Source organism: Nycticebus coucang, chromosome 14, assembly GCF_027406575.1.
Source record: "Nycticebus coucang isolate mNycCou1 chromosome 14, mNycCou1.pri, whole genome shotgun sequence".
Lineage (NCBI taxonomy): Eukaryota > Metazoa > Chordata > Mammalia > Primates > Lorisidae > Nycticebus > Nycticebus coucang.
In genome coordinates this window covers 65,950,266-65,969,928 of record NC_069793.1, presented here as the reverse complement: position 1 = coordinate 65,969,928, position 19,663 = coordinate 65,950,266, and the positions used below count along the sequence as shown (strand labels likewise).

Sequence of the window (19,663 nt, the reverse complement as noted above, 5' to 3'; positions counted from 1 at the left end):
TGGAAATAAAATTTCAAATCAGTTGGCTTAAATACCTGGAATACAATTGCTGCCTTATAACAAGAAGTCTATGTTTAACTTTACAAGAAATTTTCAAACTATATCCCAATGTGTAGGTACCATTTTGCATTCCCATCAGCAATGAAGGAGAGTCCTGTTATTCTGAAGCCTCACTAGCATCTGGTATTGCCAATTTTGTGAATTTTGTCTACTCTTAGAGGTATGTACCGTAGTGGTATGCCATTGTTTTAATCTGCTTTTCTATAATGACAAGTGATGCTGAACATCTCTTCATATGCTTTTTGCCATCCATATATCTTCTTTGATGAAGTGTCTCTTCAGATCATTTGCCTAATTTTTAAGTGGATTGGTTTTTTTCTTACTGTTGAATTTTAAATGTTCTTTGTGTATTTTGAATACAATCTTTTATCAGATATGTGATTTGCAAATATTTTTTCCTAGTGTGCAGCTTGTCTTTTTATTTTCTTTTCTGATGTTACATGTTAAAACCCTTTTTCAAAGATCAAGGAGATTTTCTTCCATGTTTTTTCTGTTTTCTAGTTTTGTGCTTTATATTTAGGTCTGTGAACCATTTTGAGTTAATTTTTGTGTAAGCTGTGAGGTGTGTGTCATGGTGGACTTTTTCCATATAGTCATTCATTTGTTCCAGGACCATTTGTTGAAAGACTACCCTTTTGATACTGAATTGCCTTTGTTCCCTTGTGAAAAATCTGTTTGTTATTTCTGTATGGTTCTGTTTCTAGGATCTCTAGTCTGTTCCACTGATCTATGTGTCCATTCTTTTGCTAATACCCTATCTTCATTCCTGCAGCTTTACAATATGTCTTGAGATCAGAAAATGAAAGTCCTCCTTGTTCTTATTTTTCATAATTGTTTTAGCTATTCTGCTGCCTACCATTCCTTATGTATTTTATTTATTTATTTATTTTACTTTTTGAAACAAGAGTCTTACTATGTTGCCCTTGGTAGAGTGCTGTGGCTTCATAGCTCACAGCAACCTCAAACTCCTGGGCAAGCGATTCTCTGGTCTCAGCCTCCCAAGTAGTTGGGACCACAGATGCCCACCACAATGCCTGGCTGTTTTTAGAGATGGGGGTCTCACTCTTGCTCAGGCTGATCTCGAACTTCTGAGCTCAAGCAATCTGCCCATCTTGGCCTCCCAGTCCTTATGCATTTTAAAATCAGTTTGTTGATATCTACCAAAAAGTTTCTTTGAATTTTTACTAAGATTTCATTCAATGTATAAATCAAATTGGCAATTGGTATTGTAACAATGTAAAGTCTTCCAATCCATTTACATGGAATATCTCTCCATTCATTTTGATATTCTTAGATTTCTTTCATCAGTATTTTAGCATTTTCTACATCACATATAGATCCTGCACATATTTTTTAAGATTTATACCTAAGTATTTCATTTTTTTAAAAGTCAAATTCTAATTGTAGAATTACAGGCATATGGAAAAGCAGTTGACTTTAGTGTATTGACCTTGTATTATGCAGCCTTGCTAAACTCAATGTTTAGTCCCAGGAGTTTTTTTTTACAAATTGTTAGGGGGGTTTTGTATAGACAGTCATGTCATCTATGAATAAAGATAGCTTTGTGTTTTTCTTTCCAATCTGTATGCCTTTATTTCTTTTTCTTGTCTTAAGGTACTAGGTAGGTCTTCCAGTAAAATGGTGAAAAGAAGTGGTCAAATAGAAGACATCTTTGCCTTATCCCTATCTTAGGAGGAAAGCATTCATTCTCTATTAAAAGTATGATGTTAGCTGTAGGGTCTTCGTGTATATTCTTTGGTTAAGGAAGTTTTTTACTACTTTTAGTTTTTGAGAGTTTTGTCATGAATGATTGTTAAATGTTACATATTTTTTATTCTGTGTTTGGTCTTTAAATCAAATAGGATAGGTTAATTTTTATTTTTTTTATAAAAGGGAAAAGGCCAAAATGTCTTTAATGGTTGATATAGCTAACAGATATGAGATTAATATTTCATCATGAATTAATAGAAAAATAGGTAAAAAACAATTATGCAATTTAAAATAATACACTGATTAATAATTTTACCTTATACGATTATATACCACACAGAATAGTTTCAAAACTTTCTTTAGGGTAGGAATAGTTAAAAATACAGTAAAGACAAACACTGCATAATTTATATGTCTGATTAGTATACAACTTATGCAGTGGACTTGTTAATTTTATAAAAGATCATTTGCATAATGTTGAGAATTTCATGACAGATAGGTATAGTGTATAAATAATATGGTTTCCTAAAATTTTGAGAGCCATCTGAATAATATTATTTAATTATAAAATTTAAATATTAGTAAAATTTAAATATTTTAAATTAAATATTTTAAATATTTAAAATTTAAATCTTCCATATGCTGGGGGAAGAAATGGTTACTGACTAACCTGTGCCACACTCCTCTCAGTTTGCTGGAGTAAATAGGCCAAAGGTTAAGCCATCAGTCCATTTCCCAGTGTTGCTCTACAGTGGCTTTCTTTGTGTTTATTCAATTGTTAAAGCAATACAGCAAGTGTTATTGAGAGGTAAAACAAAGCAAGTCTAACATCAGACACTGGGGGCTTTTTTAAAACTTGCAGTGGGATATTATTACATGTTTCAAAGAGTATATTGATAGTCCATCTTTATGGAAACCACCACTCTAGCGTGAACTGTACTGCAAATCAAATCAACATTATGCGCCAGTGATGCTCAGGTGAATTTAAATAAATATTAAATGTTTAGTGGACCAGTTTTAGAGAGTAATACTGTGGGCATAATTTAATTAAAAAACACTTTTTACCATGGGCTGGAGGAGTGAATTAATAAAAAGACTTTTTTAAAAATTGCAAGCTATAGGTTTATTTTCCTTAGCAAATTAGGGTGAGTTTATTTTTATATAAGTAAACCCTTTACTCATCAGATGTAGCTTCAAGCATAACATAAAAGGAACACCAGTTAATTTAAATACAGAATGCTTTCATAGACACGAAATATTATTTGTGACCTTCCCTATAAGGTCCACAGAGTATTTCTGAGCATCCATACAGATTAGATCTTGAACAGCTGCATGGAGCACACAGAAATCATGATTCCTGTTTCTGTGAACTAACTTGAATAAAGTCTTTCATCTAAAGATCTCATTGTTTGTCAATTTCATGAATCCCTCATCTCATCTCTGAAGGGCTCATTCAGTTTAATACAGTTCATCTTTGTGGTTTAGAACTCTAGAAATTGCTATTACAATTTATAATGCACAAAAAGTTAATAAGTTAATTTCACAGTTTCTTTGAAGAATTAGATAAAGTGCACTCTAAAACGATGCCTTTTGCAAAGACTTAATGATAACTTGGGATTCTAACTCAAATTTAACTAGGTGTAAATTGTATGATCTTAAGTAAATTATGTATTCTCTTACTGTCCAGTTTCTTTGTGGTTATAATAAAGCCTCGTGTAGAATTAAGAGGAATAAATGTGCGAAAGTGTTGGTTTAGTTCATTTATTCTATATAAATTTAGAGTGTCTTCATTCTGCCTTACGTCTTAATCGTACTAATGAACTGAGGCTCATCTTATATCCCATGTTCTGTAAACATTTTAGCAGTGATTAAACTAAGTCACTATCATTATTTAACTGTGATTTATTAAGAAAATATCAGATGATCTTTTCGTTATGTCACAATTTATTATTTATTTGGCAGTAAGCCATGTGTTGCCTGGCGTTTCACATTGCATAATTCTTATTCCTCTTTACAGATAATGCATTCTTTGAATTTAGGGATCTTGACTTACTTGAACCTTCACAAAAATTAATGTGTAGTGCCTTCTAAGAGAATAAACGTCTGGGGTTTGTTGTTATTGTTGCTTTTGGAATATCCACATACATGTTCTCTTCTTATGGTGAGGATGGTCAAAAAAATATTAAAATATATATGTGTGTGTGTGTGTGTGTATATATATATATATATATGGAGATAGGATCTTGCTCACTCTGTCAACCAGGTTAGAGTTCAGTGGTGCAGTCATAGTTACCATAACCAGGCCTCAAGTGATCCTCCTGCCTCAGCCTCCCAAGTAGCTAGGACTATAGAAACACACTACCCCACCTAGTTAATTTTTTGTTTTGTTTTGTTGGTAGAGATAAGAATATCCCTACGTTGCCTAGGCTGATCTCAACCTCCTGGCTTTAAGTTTTCCTCCCACCTCAGCCTTCTATCACATCTGACTTTTACTGTAATTTTACTAAGGAGCTTATTTATTAAATTAAAGTCACCTGATCAGAATATCAGCACTCTGGTATAGTTTTCGTTTTTCCTTTGAGAATATGAAAATTAGCAACCAGAGAAGGTTTCTTCCAAACATTTCTAACTGAGAATGGCAAAAACACAAAAGGAGATGGGTATTACACAATAGAAACAGAATAATGTAGGTGACATTTATTAATGCAACCAGTGGATATTATTGGCATCAACTAAATACTAGGCTCTCTGCCTGGGAATATAGTGATTTTTTTGAAAAGGAGGGGTAAGATCCCTACCTGATGGAGCTTTTGGTGAGTAAACAGACAAAAACAATTTTTCTAACCCAGAAAGTATAAGGAATAAGAATAAATACCTTTGTGTGTGTGTAACTGGGTAGAGGAAAAGCTATTTTGTTTACTGTGATTAGAAAAAGACTTTAGAGAAAGACACAAAATAACACCTGAAGGGTGAGGACTTGCTTAGATTGTGATCTCTGGTTTCTCTCTGAAAGGAATCAGGATTCTTTGGAAAACAAGCTATTTCAGGTCAAGATCACAGCTATTGGGGTCATGATGTGGGAGCCAGCTTCCTACAAGCTATAGACTAGTGACTGTAATTAATTGGAATGCATCTATTATTTAAAATACACGCGTTAATAATGTTACCTTAAAAATGCATTGTTTATCTTTGGATCCAAACTGGACATCAGATATTCATCCTGTCTTTCTTGTAAGTACCATACCTCGGTATAACCAAATAGGACAGGAGGCATAGTTCTTAACAGAATGTAGCTAATAAATGCAGAAAGAGTGATAAAACTATTACACTTTAATGAAATAAAATTAATGATATTAAATACCTAGCAAATGAAACTTTTCACTTTTTCCTATATATACTTCTGAATGTTTTATATTAGGAATTAAAAAAATCAGTTTAGGGCAGTGCCTGTGGCTCAATGGGTAGGGTACCAGCCCCATATACCAAGGGTGGCGGATTCAAACCCGGCCCTGGCCAAACTGCAACAACAACAAAGTAATAGCTGGGTGTTGTGGCGGATGCCTGTAGACCCAGTTACTTGTGAGGCTGAGGCAAGAGAATCACCTAAGCCCAGAAGTAGTTGGAGGTTTCTGTGAGCTGTGTGATGCCATGGCACTCTACTGAGGGCAATAAAGTGAGACTCTGTCCCTCCAAAAAAAAAAAAAATCAGTTTAAAAGGAGGGTAAGAATTCAGCAAGTAGGAATGGAGTTTTTAGAAATATTTCATGCAGTGAAAACAGGCAGCGGTATGAACAAGGTGGAAAGTGAAAAAATACTGCACATATTCAGAGAAGATTTAGTAATCAGATTCCTCAAAGTATTATACAAGATATATTAAGTGGAAGTATTGTAGATGTGAGTTCTCAGAATACACAATACCTAGAAATAGTGAAACTAGACTATTGCTAACTTCAGGAGGAACTTGAAATTCAAAGGAGCTTCTCTACAGTTCTTGCTACCCTTTGGTTTCATTGAACTAAAATAGAGGCATTAAGTAATGGATTTAATTAAGTCAAATAGATTTGGTAACAGACCTGAACAGAAAGGTGCCATGTATAGAGTGTGGCATTGATTTTACTTGAACAACTCTTACTTAAAGCAGTCAATCTATTAATTAATGTTGTTGTCCTTCAATTCAGCAATGTATTCTTGTTAGAATTGCATGTATGTGTACATACAAATGAATATCCCAACATTAATTATTTCTATAGCCACTTTAGGCCCTGGAATTCTGTTAGGGGACCACATATATTCCTGTCTAAAAATAGTACATTTGGTGAACTCATTGTCAACAAAAGTGCCAAGCATATGTATTAGGTAAAGGATAGTCCCTTTAATAAATAGTGCTGGGAAAACTGGATGTCCATATGGAGAAGTATGAATACTAGATCCTTATCTTATGCCATATACAAAAATCAAATCAAAATGGATTAAAGACTTACATCTAGGCTCAGTGCCTGTAGCTCAGTGGTTAGGGTGCTGGCCACATACACTGGAGCTGGTGTGTTCGAACCCAGCCTAGGCCTGCTAAACAACAATGAGAACTATAACAAAATATAGCTGGGTGTTGTGGCTGGCACCTCTGTAGTACCAGCTAATTGGGAGGCTGAGGCAAGAATTGCTTAAGCCTAAGAGTTTGAGGTTGCTGTGAGCTGAGATGCCACAGCACTCTACCAAGGTGACATAGTGAGATTCTGTCTTAAAAAAAAAAAAAATGACTTAGATCTAAGCCTGAAACTAAGAAACTACTAAAAGAAAACCTTGGAGAAATGCCCCCAAGGCATTGGTATGGGCAATAATTTTTTAGTAATACCTCAAAAGCACCAGCCAAAGCAAAATTAGACATTTGGGATCACATCAAGCTAAAAAGCTTTTGCACAGCAAACAAAGCAATCAACAAAATGAAGAGACAATCTACAGAATGGAAGGAGATATTTGCAAACCATCCATCTGAGATTCAACAACTCAACAGGAAAAAAATCAAATAATCCAATTTAAAAATGAGCAAAAGATCTGAATAGACATTTCTCAAAAGAAGATATACAAATTGCCAATAAGTTCATGGGAAAATGCTCAACATCATTTGTCATCAGAGAAATGCAACTCAAAACTACAATGAAATATCATCTCACCCCAGTTAAAATGGTTTTTATCCAAAGGATAGGCAATAATGAGTGCTGACAAGGATGTAGAGAAAGGAGAAGCCTTACGTATTGTTGGCAGGAATGTAATTTAGTGCAACCACTTTGGAGAACAGTAGGCGGTTCCTCAAGAAACTAAAGATAGAACTATCATTTGACCCAACAATTCCACTGTTAGGTATATATCCAAAAGAAAGAAAATCAGTATGTCAGAAGCTATCTGTACTCCCATGTTGATCACAACACTACTGGCAAGAGACAAGATTTGATATCAGCATAAGTGCCCATCAATGGATGAATGGATAAAGAAAATATGCTACAACACACAATGAAATAATATTCAGCCATACAAAAGAATGAAATCCTGTCATTTGCAACATCATGGATGGAACTGGAGATCATTATGTGAAGTGAAACAAGCCGGGCACAGAAAGACAAATTTCTCATGTTCTCATTCATTTGTGGGAGCTAAATATTTAAAACACTCGATTGCATGAAGACAGAGAATAGAATGACGGTTGCCAGTAGCTGAGAAGGAGAGGAGGGAGCAGGGTATAAAGTGGGGATGGCTAATGGATGCAAAATTTAGTTAGATAGAATAAAGAATATTTGATAGCACAACAAAGTTTTTCTAGTCAACGGTAAGTTTTATGGTATACTTAAGAGTAGAACTGGAATATTCCTAACACAAAAAAATGATAAATACTTGAAGTGAATAGATACCCTGATTGCACTGATTTGATTATTACACGTCGTATGCTATCTCAAAATATCACATGTATCTCATAAATATATATACACAACTATTATGTACCCATAATTAAAAATAATCAATTACAAAAACAAAAGTAATACAATAAATAATTGGAATGTGTAGTTTAACCTCACTTCGTAACAAAATGGTCTTCTCTGTTCAAAGCCCTATACCTCTCTGCCCCACCTGTTATAGATAAATATTCTGATTTATCTACATTGATGTTGTTTATGGATAATAGCAAGTGAATATATTTCTTTTTAAACTAATTTTTTTCATTTGCAGTGACTTGTGCCATGGTATTATTATTATTATTAAAAAAAAAAAAAACTTAAAATCTGTCTTGAGAATTTCTAGAGTGGACTAGCACCAAGCTTTGTTTATTAATTATACAAGCCAAGGTATATTTGCCCCAAATTGAATTTTTTTTTTTTTTTTGAGACAGAGTCTCACTATGTCGCCCTTGGTAGAGTACCATGGTGTCACAGCTCACAGCAACCTCAAACTCTTGGGCTCAAACTCTTGCCTCAGCCTCCCTAATAGCTGGGACCATAGGAGCCCGTCACAATGCCCGGCTATTTTGTTGTTGTTGTTCATTTGTTTTTAGCAGGCTCAGGCCGGGTTGGAGCCAACCAGCCCTAGTTCAAACCTACCAGCCCCAGTGCATGTGGCCGGTGCCCTACCTGCTGAGTTATGAGCACCAAGCCAAATTGAATATTTTTTTACTCTCCTGGTATATGAGAGTTTGGTTGCTGGGATTTATAAATGCAGTATGTGCCACAGCTGAGAAATTGTGGGAAACTCAGATGTCAAGCTATGTAAGCAGAGCTCTGTGGAGGACAGCTGTGTTCCCTGTGATATGTCAGAGGTTGCTTGCTTTTATGGCTAGTGAAATAGTTTGGTGAAGTCAAATACATATTAATTTTCAGTTTTCTCATCCTTATAATTTTTTCCTAAAAAATGGAAACTGGACAGTAATGAAAGAAAGTTGTAGTGTTCTATTTATCATTGGTTCTTTACTTCAGAATTAAATTTAAATTTGGAAAAAATTTGAATTTGGGTTTTTCTTTTTTTTTTAATATCAGAATAGAGCAATTTATTCAAGACTGAATATGATCTGTTGATTCTCTCTTGAAACAAATGAGCTATGACACAGAAGGTGATTCTTCTTCTTATTTTTTTTTTCCAAAGAGCATGAGGGTGAGCATAGGTGGAGAAGAGAATGGAACGGGGGTGGATGTTGTTTGAACAGAATCTGGAAAATGCTGATGGAGAACCGCATCTGGCTGTACATCTGACACAGACAATAAAAACCGCAGAAGCCAGAATTCAAAATTTCAGTGAGTGAATTCTGGCTTCTGCAGTTTTTATTTATTATTAAATCATAGCTGTGTACATGGGGCATCATACACTGGTTTTATATACCATTTGACATATTTTCATCACACTGGTTAACAGACTTCCTGGCATTTTCTTAGTTATTGTGTTAAGACATTTATATTCTATATTTAGTAAATTTCACATGTACCCTTGTAAGAATTTTCTTAGTTATGTATTTTAAGGAAAAGAGATTCCTTTATAGCACAATACTTACTTTAGAAAAAAACATGTATTTTTTTAACAGGGAATCCAGAAGTTGGCTAGTCAATACCTGAAGAGAGATTGGCCTGGAGTAAAAACTGATGATCGGAATGATTACAGGTAACTTACTAAGTAGTTTTTTCCTACTTTTTAACAAAAGTGTTTTCAATTAGAGCCGTATCACATATAGATAATGTAATATTCTAGTTGTTAAAAGAATTATTTCTTTCCTCTACTGTTTTTAAATATAATATCAAAATTATTAAATTTTTAATGTTTCATAACATTTAGGTAATCTATGTAAAATAGATCATTTTCATGTGTTTAAGCAAAGGTTATGATTTAATTAATACTAACATAATGGGATTTAAGGAAGATAGATGACAATGTAACACAAATTATGTTCTGAGTGACCTATGATGAAACACATTATTTCAACAAGTTTCTAAGTAAAAAGTTTTAAGGAAAGGAGCATTCTTTTAGCACAATACTTATTTTAGAAATGTCTGTGTTTGCATAAATGAGGCACTCAGAAGTTCGCTAGTTATTACCCCACACAAATTAAAAGAAGGCAAATGACGATATAATAAAAATTGTGCCCTCAGTGACCTACGGATAACTTAAAAGTATTTATAATTTTGTTTAGAATTTGAAGTCTTTTTTGAGGTTAACTTGGAAGCATTTATAGTCTGTTGTGCTCAGGGTTGTACTTTATAGTCTCTTGTGCTAAGAGTTGTATTTAGTTGGAGGACACAGAAGTCAAAGACTTCAGAGTTTATAGTCTGGTTGGAATTAAGACTAATATCCACGAAGCAATAGCAGAAAATCCAGGGTAATTAAGATCTCAGTACTGAAGTACACAGTTTGGAGTCTGAGTATGAAATCAAGCTGTTGAATTCTCAGTGAAGACTGACATTATCAAAGAATTTCTTGAGAAAGTGGCAATGGGGGTAGAAAACTAAAGGATATGCAGGAAACCCTAATAACTCTTCACAGTGGCGACAGATAAACTTAGAAGATGGCATAATAGCTAGAACATCTATAAATGCAATAAAGAATATTAAAACAGGAAATAAAAATAAGATTTCCTTGTGGACTTTCCTGTATCTACAAAGTTCAGCTAAGGAGAAAGAGGAGATGAAATTCTTAGGCAAAAAAGACAAATAAAATAAAATTTTGCAGTGAGAATGAGGATGATATATGTTCAGTGTTGCTGGTAAAAGGAAATTAGCCTAACCAAGAAAGAGATTGCTTGTATGTAGTGAAAAAGCATCCAACTTATAGAAAGCTATATTCCAAGTTTATTTGAAATTCAGAGTTCAGATTACCAAAGAAATAAGGACAATAAATCTATTCTCCCTGGCTGGCTTTTAAAACCTAATTTTAAAAAATGTTTTAAGCTAGCATTTTCTAAGGATTTACTATGTGCCAGACACTATGCCATGAAATTTAACTCCTCTCCCATGATTATCCAAACAACCTGGTAGATATAATTATTCTCATTTTTATATACTAGGAAACTGCATCTCAGGCTAAACACCTTATTCAGGGTCACATAGCTATTTTAACATTCTTTCTTTTTTTATTCATGGGATACATATGAAATGTCTACCCTATGCCAGCTGTTAAAGTAGACTTCAGGATTAGAGAGACTAGAAGATGTGATGTCTGGCCTTTAGGAGCACAGAGGAGATAACCACTATAAACAGCTGTGGTACTGGGTCATACACAGCAGAGGTCCTTTGAGAACGTAAAAGAAAACCAAGGCTTATACAGCAGAGTCTTAAAGAATGTGCAGGAGTTTGCTAAAAGGAATTCTAAGCTGAAGTAACATCTTAAAGGCGTGGAACATGAGAAGATATGAGTATTAGTTAATAATAATGAGCAATTCAGTATGGCTGGTGTGAAGTATATAGGTTGGAGGATAAGTGGAATGGTGGAGATGGAGGATATATAGGTAGGCGTCATCAGGGACTTTTCATATCATGTTATAGAGTTCATTTTCTTATTTGGAAGATAACGGAGGCATTGTAGAATTTCCACAAGAGGCATGATGTGATCAGGTTCTCTTTAGTGATAGTATGAAAGTATATTAGAGGAGTGTAAGGAAAAATTTAGAAAGGATAGAATTGCAGGAATTTGATCCCTTATCATCTCTTATTTGAACCATGGAAATTATAGTATAAATCAGGTTGTGGGGGAAATATCAGAGAATGAAACTACAAGACTTGCAAATGATTGAGCAAAATTTTATTTTTTGTTGGTCAAATTTGTTCTGAGGCAAACTATACATATGGTTTTCTTGATATCTAAAATAGCTCTTGGAATGTAAAAGGCACTTGATAAATATTTACTGACTAAAAGAATGGGGTAGGAGGAGGGAAAGGGACAGTTACACAGTGACTCTCAGGTTTTTCAATTTAGGCAACCGAGAGGACAATGGTGCCATTGTGGAAAAAGATAGTAGATTGAGGTTAAGAATGTCAATTGCCAGGGTTTCTGTTTGTTTGTTTATTCAGTTTATTGAGTTTCCCATTTATTTTTTTTCTATTTATATTTGCATTGGTACTTTTAAAAATCTTATCCAAGTAATACATGCTTTGGATTAAGTAGGACATGGTACGAAAGAGTATAAAAAGTATAAAGTCCAGCTTCATCACGTTTCTACTCCCCTAGAGTGATTGCTGTTAAAAGCATATGGTCTTGTCTTTTATATTTTTTTCTGTGTAACTCATACATGAACATAGACAGTTTGCCGTTTTTAACAGAACTGTAATAATTATTTGCATATGTTCCTGTAACACACCCCCACACTTAAAGAGTCTATTCTAGACATCCTTTCATGTCAGTAGGTTCAGATCCCCCATTTTTTAGTGGCTGCTTTTGTTCACTGCCACAGTATGGATAAACTACAGTTTTGTTATCCATTTCCTTGTTTGTAGTTGTTTAGTTTATTACTGTTACCAATAATGCTGCAGTGAATAACTCCTAAAACTACATGGGTTTGCACACTGTGAAAGTACATCTGTTGGCTAAATTGTTAGAGGGGGAAATGCTGGATCAGAAGGTTTATACATGTACATTTAAAATGTTGATATTGGAAATTGTTCTACATAAATTCTATCAACATATTTTATATTCCTTCTAACATGATTGAAAATTACCCGTTTTTATTTGTTACCAGTGCTTGTGATCAGTCTTTTAAAATTGTTTGCCAATCTGAGGATATGTACACCATTTAATTTCATTAAATTACCCTAATTTGTCTGGAAACTAGAATTCTGCATAACTACTTTCTCTTGGACTTTTTAATTTTTAAATCTTGAGGACAAGATTTAAGCATTTAAGGATTTCCATTCCTTTCTATGTAAATGTTTCCTAAAGTTCCTTCAGTTCTCTAGTGACTCTGCTAAGTAATCTTGTCCATATTCCTGTTTTAGTATTGTCTGAGAACTGATAATGATTATATATTTTTATTAACTTTTCAGCTTGGGGGAAAAAAGTCAGCTGCCCTCAGCTCAACTTCTTTCTAGAACTATTCTTTTCATACATGAAGTATTAAGTAGCTGTTTCTCTGTCTGTGATCTCTTCCTCTCACAATTCCATTTGCTACAGTGCCAGAAACTATATTTTTATCTCTATAGAATAGGCCTACTGTCACCCTCCTGCTGGAAAATCTTCTATTGTTTCTTCTTGCCAATAGGATGAAATTTAAATTTCTTTGTATAGTATTTAAAGTCAGGAAGAAACCTAGCCTCAAGTTACTTTTCTTTCCTCATCTATGTCCATTTCTCTTCCTTTCATCTTTGGTTTCCCAATCCCTGGGCACATCAGTGCAGTTGTTATTTCAGTTCTTACCACACTTCTACTGTATTGAAATCATTCTTCCTCCCTGTCATTAGTACCTGGGCTTCCAATGTTCTCCTTTTGTACTACCAAGAACAACGATACACGAACACTTATTTACCAGAACACTAATACTTTCTCCTTGTTATCATTTGATATATAAATTAATCTTTTTTAAATTTAGAGATGGGGTCTTGCTGTGTTGGCTATGCTAAGGTACTGTGATACCATCATAGCTCCCTACAGCTTCAAACTTTTGGACTCAAGCCATCCTCTTATTTCATCTCCCAAGTAGCTAGGACTATAGGTACATGTCATTACACCTCGCTAATTTGTGTTTTTAATTTTTTGTTGAGACTGAGTCTCGCTGTTTTGTCCATGCTAGTCTTGAACTTCTAGCCTCAAGAGATTGCCCTGCCTTGACCTCCCAAAATGCTGGGGTTACAAGTGTGAGCCGCCATGCCTGGCTTAAATTAATCTTAGATTATGAATTTATCACGTTTTTTGGAGTCTTCTTGAGGTGTAGTGCTAGTCGGAAGCTATATTTCCAGGGGTAGGGAAGTCCTATGATTATATTTGTTACATTTAAAAAAAACTTTTTTTTTTTTTATTAAATCATAACTGTATACATTGATATGATCATGGGGCATCATACACTCGCTTCATAAACCATTTGACACATTTTTATCACAGTGGTTAACATAGCCTTTTTATTTGAGGTAAATGTAGCTTCACATGCAGTTGTAAGAAATAGCACAAAGAGGTGGGAGGACTGCTTGAGGCCAGGAGTTGGAGACCGGCCTAAACAACATAATAAGACCTTGTATCTTTAAAAAACAGAAAAATTATCTGAGTGTGGTGGCGTGTGCCTATAATCCTAGCTACTTGAGAGGCTGAGGCAGGAGACTCACTTGAGCCCACGAGTTTGAGGCTGTAGTGAGCAGTGATAGTGCCACTACACTCCAACCTTGATAACACAGTGAGACCCTCTCTGAAAACAAACAAACAAACAAAACACCAAAGGGCTGTTCTTATTTTCTTATCCAGTTCCCTCAGGAATAATATCTTGTTTAACTATAGTTCAGTCTCACAACCAGGAAGTTGATAATATACCGTCCACCAATCTAGTTCAGCATTCATCAGTTTTATATGCACTCATTTTTGTGTGTGCCTATTAAATTCTGTGTAGTTGTACCACATGTAGATTTGTGTGATCACTGCCACAGTTAAGATTTTGTTAACAATTTAACAATTGCTTTATTAATAATATGTTGATTTATTTCTTGATGAAAAATTCTTTCCATTAAAATTCTTTGTTTTCCAGTATGATACCCATATAAGAAATTGTTCACAGTATGATCTTAGATGGTATATGAATGAATTTTTTTGTATTGTACTAGTTATAACTTTATTATGGCAAATGTTATTTGTTTTTCATTTAGAATAATGATATAAGATTGTGAGGTACATATTTTATTTTAAAAAGTAAGTCAGTTTAACAAAAAATGATAACAAAGGCTAGATGCCTGTGGCTCAAGTGGCTAAGGTGCCAGCCACATACACCTTAGCTGGCGGGTTTGAATACAGCCCAGGCCTGCCAAACAATAATGACGGCTACAACCAAAAATAAATAAATAAATAAATAAATAAATAGCCGGGCCCTGTGGCAGGTGCCTGTAGTCCCAGTTACTTGGGAGGTGGAGGCAGGAGAATTGCTTGAGCCCAGGTGTTGGAGGTTGCTGTGAGCTGTGATGCCACGGCACTCTACCCACGGCGACAGCTAGAAGCTCTGTCTCAAAAAAAAAGATAAGAAAATAATGGTGCAGAATATTTAAGACAAAAATCATGTAGGATGTATGCAAAGAACTTAGGATACACAAGTTTTGATATAACTTTATGAGAAGGAAAAGACTCTTTTTTATGTTTAGCATTGTTACCGAGACTGAAAGTAACCTTATATCAGCAGAAGAGCAGAGGTTTGAGAGCCAGGGAAATTAGAGTTCAAATCTAGGCTCCATTATTCCCTCTCATCTCCTCCAGTTTTATTGAGTGCCTGCTATGCTATACCCTGTTGTAGGTGCTATGTATATAGCAGTAAATAAAACAAAGCTTCTGCTGCAGGGAGCCCACATTCCAGTGAAGGAAGATAGGTAGTATACAAGTGAAGGCCGGGCAAGGTGGCTCATGCCTATAATCCTAGCACTCTGGGAGGCCAAGGCAAGTGGATTGCCTAGCTCACGGGTTCGAGACCAACCTGAGCAAGAGCAAGACCTCATCTCTAAAAATAGCCAAGTGTTGTAGTGGGCACATGTAGTCCCGGCTACTTGGGAGGCTGAAACAAGAGAATCAAGAGTTTGAGGTTGCTGTGAGCTATGACTCAACAGGACTCTACCAAGGATGACAAAGTAAGACTCTGTCTCCAATAAATAAATAAATAAATACACAAGTGAATAATTAAACATATATGTCCATTTGGTGATAAAGACCAGTAACCCTAGTAAAGAGAATAGAGAGTACCAAGAAGCAATGACACTGCAATTGCTTTACTGTAGAGCATAGACATTAGGAGGGACAAGGCAGAAACAGAGGGTAGCTAGGAGCATCTTGGAATAATCCAGGCACAAAGTGTGATAGTGGCTCAAAACAGGTGGTCACAGTGAAGGAGCTAGGCAGTAATCAAATTCCAAACAGAATTTCTTGATGGTGCAGATGTGGATGTAAGAGGAAGAAAGAGGAATCAATGTTGATTCTAGGGGTTTTGTCTTGAGCAACTAGAAAGTTTGAGTAGCTGTCAATGAGATAGGCTAGACGGCCAGAACATATTTTAGGGAAATAAGAAACTTTGTTTTGAACATGTTGGGTTTACACCGATGCCTAGTAAATATCCAAGTTGGATATGTTAAACAGGCAGTTGGAGGTTAAGGAAGATGTCTGGGCAGGAATTAATAGTCCATGAGTAGTGAGCATATTGATAGTCTTTAAAGCCATGAGAACAGGTGAGCTCATCTAAAGAGGTAAGAGAAGAAACCTGGGGTCTGACTCTGGGGCACTCCAGCATTTACAAGGCAGTGAAATGAAGAAGAACCAGTAAAGGTAGGAGTAGACTAAGAGAAAATGATGTGGAAATCAAGTGAAGAGAGCAGTTCAAGAAGGGTAAACTAGGTCAATACTGCTACTGTGGTGAATAATAGTACCAAGATTTGAATTAACTATTGGGATTAACCACAACGAGATCTTTAATGATGTTGGAAAGCAATTTCAAAAGAGTGGTACATAGCCGAAGTCTGACTTGAATGGATCAAAAGACACCAGGATGGTAAAACATGGAAACAGTAATTTCAGACAATTCTTTGAAGAAGTTTTGTGTGAAAGGGGGCAGATATTAGGGTGGTACTGGAGAGAAATAGAGGGTTGGTGGAGAGTTATATTTTTCTAAATACAAATATAGCATATTTATTTACTCACGAGAATGATCTAGTAGAAGAGGAAAAATTGTCATTGTAGGAGATGACTGGATTGACATTCTTGAGCAAGAGGTTATATATAATGTAGTGTGAATGTGAAGGCCCTTAGAGCATGGGTGGTTAATGCAAGTAATAGGAGGATGACAGAATGTGTCGGTGCAAAGACAGGGAGATTGGCAGAGTGGTGGGAACATGTGGACATTGCCTTCTGATAGTTTCATTGTTAGCTGAAAGTGTGGTGATACTAGATTTTTAAGAAGAGATAAGTTGAGAAATAATTGTGTGGAAGAGGGGGAAAATAAATAGATTAAGGGACTATGGTATGATTACTGGGTACCACTAAGGGATCACTAGAATTCATCTGACATCAATTTAAAGTGAGACCAGGCAAGATGATTATCTTTTTCTCCAGCCACATTCTACTACAGACCTTGGTATGGTGTAAACAGAGTTTTGGATTTGTGCAGGGTAGAAGCTTGTAATTTGTAAAACTGGACAGAGAAGAGGCAAGAAAGGGTATACATAAGGAAGTGATTATAATAGACCATGAATCCTAGGCTGGGTAAGGAACCGAGAAAGGGAGATTATGAGAGGGATAAGAGACAGTGGAAAGGGGGGAAGGATGAGTTGGATTGTGAGTTCTTATAGGATTGCTTGTTGGAGTCAAAATTCTAAAGGGCTTGAGTGGAATTAGGAGATATTGGTCAGTGATGATTGAAGTTGGGATAAGAGCCCAGGAGAGAGGATAAGAGCAGTTAATAGTAATGACAAATTCTAGGTTATGAGCATGGAGGTGCTATTTTGTAGTGAATAACCTTAGGAAAATTTCATAACCTATCTGAGCCTCACTTTTCTCCTTTGTAAAATTGGAATAATATCTATCCTACAAAGTTATGGTGAGGATTGAATGATGGGATGGATGTAAAATATGTAACATAGGACCTACCATGTGATAGGCTCTTAAAAGAATCTCCTTTGGGCGGCGCCTGTGGCTCAGTCAGTAAGGCGCCAGCCCCATATACCGAGGGTGGCGGGTTCAAACCCGGCCCCGGCCAAACTGCAACCAAAAAAATAGCCGGGCGTTGTGGCGGGCACCTGTAGTCCCAGCTACTCGGGAGGCTGAGGCAAGAGAATCGCCTAAGCCCAGGAGTTGGAGGTTGCTGTGAGCTGTGTGAGGCCACGGCACTCTACCGAGGGCCATAAAGTGAGACTCTGTCTCTACAAAAAAAAAAAAAAAAAAAAAAAAAAAAAATCTCCTTTATTTCTTTATGATTTTTACCTTCATTTCCTGACCTAAGCAGAATAGCCAAATATCATACATACTTAATACTGTTCCTTATCCTTCTGAATTGCTTCATGTGAGAAATATGATGAATAAAACTTTTTTAAAAATCACTCTATGGCAGGCACCTGTAGCCCCAGCTACTTGGGAGGCTGAGGCAAGAGAATCGCTTAAGCCCAAGAGTTTGAGGTTGCTGTGAGCTGTGACATCATGGCACTCTCCCAAGGGTGACATAGTGAGACTCTGTCTCCAAAAAAAAAAAAAAAAATCACTCTATGACCCACGGGTTTTTCTTTTTGTTGCTGTTGTTGTTTTGCTTTGTTTTGTTTTTTATTGAGACAAAGTCTCATCTCATTATGTTACCCAGGCTAGAGTGCCATGGCATCAGACTAGCTCATAGCAACCTCAAACTCCTGGGTTGTTGGAGTGATCCTCCTGCTTCAGCCTCCCAAGTAGCTGGAACTACAGGCTCCCATCACAACACCAGGCTAATTTTTTTCTGTTTTTAGCAGAGATGGGGGAGAGGGATCTCTCTCTTGCTTAGGCTGGTCTTGAACTCCTGAGCTCAAGGGATCCTCCTGCCTTGGCCTCCCAGAGTGCTAAGATTATTAGCATGAGCCACTGCGTTCTTCTGATATTTTTTTTCTCAATCAGAATGAAAAACATCACTATCTTTAGGATGATCACTATTATGCTAACAAAAAATAATTTTTATTTTCATTACAATTCTGCTCCTATTACTATTTTTTCTTTTAAAAGAATCTGCATACCAAGAGTTTTTACATCTTTTGCATTTAATTGTTAAAATAGCCCTGTGTGTTTATAGGGTGCAGATATTTTTGTTATTTCCCCATTTTCTGGTTAAGGAAATGAAAGTATAGTGAGGTGTGCTATAAATGATCATATTGGTTAAACTAGGACTTGAACCTTGGTCTTCTGACTGGTAGGTGAATTCTGTACTTTATCTGCTACCTCATTGTTTAGGGTATTTTTGCCTCCTATAAATGAGCTAATCTCTAAAGGTCTTTTTTTTAACCCTTTATTGAAGAGATTTATTTTATTGTACAGTCTTCATAATTTATACATTCATCTATTCATTTATTTGTTCATTCAAGACATATTGCTGTAACCATTCTGTGTTTTCTGGGCCCTAGGAATACTATAGCAAGACATATACCCCTGCAAGACATATACTCCATGGAGTTTTTACTATAGTTAGAGGGATAGACATTAGTAAAAATATTTACAATCGAAGGAAAAGTGCTGGAGCCATGAACAAATACAAAGAGCAATTAGACTGAATCTGGGGGTTGGCTTGTTGGTGATCGTGAAAGACTTTCAAAAGGAAGTTACACTTAAAGATGTGATTTGAAGGGTAAGCAGCAGTTAAAGGGGTAAAGGGAAGAGGGTACTACACTAAGGGAAGATTGTACATGGAGGGCTTCTCCCTCCATCACAATTCATAATGGTTCTTTTTCATTTTTATTATGATTTCATTAGGTATATATTAATAGTTACAAAGCATAGTACTGAACTTTTCTCTTGGTGTATCTGCGAGAATTTATTAGGACTGCTTAGGAAGGCCTGTGGTGAGTTGACATGGTAAGTTCCATCTGTTGTCATGCAATGTGTCTGTGGAGGGCATTAACTTTTCTGTTCTTAAGTTTGTTGGTGCTTTTATGCTGATAGTTTATGCTGAATCTTTCCAAAGGTATGGTGATAAACCTCTGCCTTGTTGGTTAGTGACAGGGTCTTGCTCTGTTGCCTGAGCCTCAGCCTTCTGAGT

The 19,663-nt window shown here is 35.8% G+C and overlaps 1 protein-coding gene across 2 annotated transcripts in view; it reads left to right on the top strand.

Annotated features, from left to right (window-relative positions):
* Positions 1–19,663, top strand: part of FCHSD2 (FCH and double SH3 domains 2) — a 312,393-nt gene that overhangs the window by 126,682 nt on the left and 166,048 nt on the right. For both annotated transcript variants that reach the window (XM_053561344.1, XM_053561345.1), the window contains exon 4: positions 9,329–9,405. In XM_053561344.1, the coding sequence (XP_053417319.1) occupies positions 9,329–9,405 (77 nt within the window). The remainder of the gene's footprint in view (positions 1–9,328; positions 9,406–19,663) is intronic.